The sequence below is a fragment of the Diospyros lotus genome, chromosome 3 (genome assembly GCF_014633365.1).
Source record: "Diospyros lotus cultivar Yz01 chromosome 3, ASM1463336v1, whole genome shotgun sequence".
In the NCBI taxonomy this organism is placed as follows: domain Eukaryota; kingdom Viridiplantae; phylum Streptophyta; class Magnoliopsida; order Ericales; family Ebenaceae; genus Diospyros; species Diospyros lotus.
Window position 1 is genome coordinate 3,965,147 of NC_068340.1, and position 2,633 is coordinate 3,967,779.

The window sequence follows — 2,633 nt, forward strand, 5'->3', positions numbered from 1 at the left end:
TTTAATTGGAGCATAATGAAACGGCTTAATTAATCAATGTTATGTATCATTGAGTGGGGGGCTAAACCCAGCTGCCAAGTGCTAGCTATCTAGCTATATATCTTGCATGCAGAGCGCTTGGATTAATTGGAAGGTGCATGGGGCTCTACCACCTCTACGGCGGTTTCCGGCAAATCCCAGTTGATGTGCAAATTGGCGAACAGTGGTGGCGGCTGGAAGCCTCGAGAGCCCACCATTATTCTACAGTCCGGAAACATCCACCATGAATCTCGCCGGAATCAATTAAGGAACCGACGGATCCCTATCACATGCGCAACCAAGTAATTAATTACCAACATTGCCTATATATAATACATATCTTAATTAATCAGGTGATAATCCACGATCATGACAAGGATTAGAGCTCATAGGGTCAGAAACAAATTAACAAATTAAGCATGGCGGAGATTATGGTCACCGTTTTAGTCCCAACTGTGTGCCACACCCACATATACATATAGCTACTTGCTTCATCACTCATGGCTGTACGTAATATTTCTTTCTTAATCTATTGGGCAAGTGACCTTTGAGCAGCTGCAGATCTCAGACTCACAGCAGGGTTTGTTTTTTCTTTTCTTTTTTCCTTAAATTTTACATTTTTATGTTTAAAGTAAGTAAAGAAAGGGGCGCCGAGGAATCGGGTGATATGGCAGAGATTACAAGACAGCACGTGTAGTATAGTGTGCGAGGTTTATGGGTTGTAGTAATCTGACTGGTCAAACCACTCACTTCACTCTTGCCCATGCTATCCTCCCTCCCTCTCTTCTACAACACTCCCTACTCTCCCTATCTCTCTCTCTTCTCTCTCTCTCTATATATATATATATATATATTTATTCATATATTAAAAGAAAATAATTTTTCATGTGAGATGCAATTATGTTTTGACCACATTATAGAGTTTTGTTGGGAGGTGTTTGACTTAACTTTAAATATTGGTAAAATATAGCTTAATTATAAGTTAATCCTGATTAAGTAAATGTTTAAATTATTTTTATTAAAGTTATACAATAATATATATATATATATAGTTTTTCATATAAAAAAAAAAAGCAAAGATAATTTTTTTATCAATCTTTGAAAGAGTTATAATAATAATATTAATAATAGGCATTGATTTGTGGTTATGTTTTATTAAGTGACAAGAGAGGGCAAAGATAACATGGGCTTGTGGGCTGAGGCTGATACATAGGCGGCCCCCCGCCCCCCCCCCCCCCCCCCCCCCCCCCTCCCTCCAAGGACCGAAGTTGGCCGATTTCGCAACCACATTTCTCTCTCTTCACCCACCTGAAGCCTCCCTCAGCTTCGGACAATCTCTCTCTCTCTCTCTAAACTCTAATTTAAAAAACAAAGGCTAGCCCACTGCTTTCTCCCATGAGCTTGTCTTCATCTCTCCCAGCACCTCTCCCCCCCCCCCCCCCCCCCCCCCCCCCTCTCTCTCTCTCTCTCCCCCTACTTGTTCATGGCACCCTTACCTCACTGTCCATAACTTGTCTCAAATCCGACCCTCTTTCCCACTGCTTTTAAGCCCCTTTCTCCCATACCCACATCTCTCCAAGATAACTTATTTTTCTCACAAACACTCCTCTCTCTCTCTCTCTCTCTCTCTTTCTCCCTCTCTCTCTCTGTAATTTCATTAATTCTCTCCGGGACTTCCCCTTTCATCTCCATCACTTCCTGACAATGTCGAGCCGCAGTTCCCGTTCAAGGCAGTCAGCTTCCTCCAGAATCACTGATGACCAGATCGCTGATCTCGTCTCCAAGCTACAACAACTCGTTCCTGAGCTCCGCCATCGCCGCTCCGACAAGGTATATATATATTTATATATATTTATATGTGCATATGTGTGTGTGTGGTTAAAATTAATTAATACCCATGTTACGACGGCCCATCATGTGTCATCCATCACTCAGTCGACTCTTAAATGTATTTGTGTGGTCTCATTTGCTTCATCTATTGTTCTCTACGTTGGCCTTGAATTGATATTGTTGACGATATATGATTCGTCGATCAATCTGGACTACAGGTCTCGGCTTCGAAGGTCTTGCAGGAGACCTGCAACTATATAAGGAACTTGCACAGAGAGGTGGATGATCTAAGCGACCGTCTTTCTGAGCTTCTCGCAAACACAGATAGCAACAGTGCTCAAGCTGCCATTATCAGAAGCTTGCTCATGTAACACTCTACTAATTAATCCGCAGCTTCAGCATTCTCCACTCCCTCTCTCTCTCCGTCTCCCTCTCCCTCTCTCTCTCCATATATATTTTTCTAAGGTCTGGCGCTATAGATGATGAGCAGCTTGGGCTCCATTGCTAGAGCCTTAGCGTAGACTTTGTAATAGAACTAGCTAATTAGCTGGTAGTTATTATATATATATATATATAAATAAATTGGGTTTGCTTTTAGTAGGTTCTTCAACTGGTTTCCCATCTGCTATAGATCATAGTTGCCAATTTTGAGTACATTTGAAGCTCTTGTATCCATGAAGCTGAGTGTGGATTGCTGCAAGCAAGTGGATTTCGAAGATTATCTTTTTCTTTTTTTTTATTGGATTGGGTTGTTGATCGTGACACTTGCTTATATAGAATATACA

General features: G+C 41.4%; 1 protein-coding gene across 1 annotated transcript; it reads left to right on the plus strand.

Moving 5' to 3' along the window:
- The first annotated feature begins 1,303 nt into the window (after nucleotides 1–1,303).
- On the plus strand, nucleotides 1,304–2,633 carry LOC127797956 (transcription factor PRE6). Its single transcript, XM_052331194.1, has 2 exons — nucleotides 1,304–1,848; nucleotides 2,067–2,633. Exons 1-2 carry the CDS (start codon nucleotides 1,723–1,725, stop codon nucleotides 2,217–2,219), a joined length of 279 nt encoding a protein of 92 aa, XP_052187154.1. The 5' UTR covers nucleotides 1,304–1,722; the 3' UTR covers nucleotides 2,220–2,633.

Bases quoted from the DNA above. Each gene is read 5' to 3' on its own strand.
- LOC127797956 (XM_052331194.1), top strand. From the start codon at position 1,723: ATGTCGAGCCGCAGTTCCCGTTCAAGGCAGTCAGCTTCCTCCAGAATC. The intron at 1,849-2,066 runs GTATATATATAT...TCTGGACTACAG, and splicing joins GCCATCGCCGCTCCGACAAG to GTCTCGGCTTCGAAGGTCTT.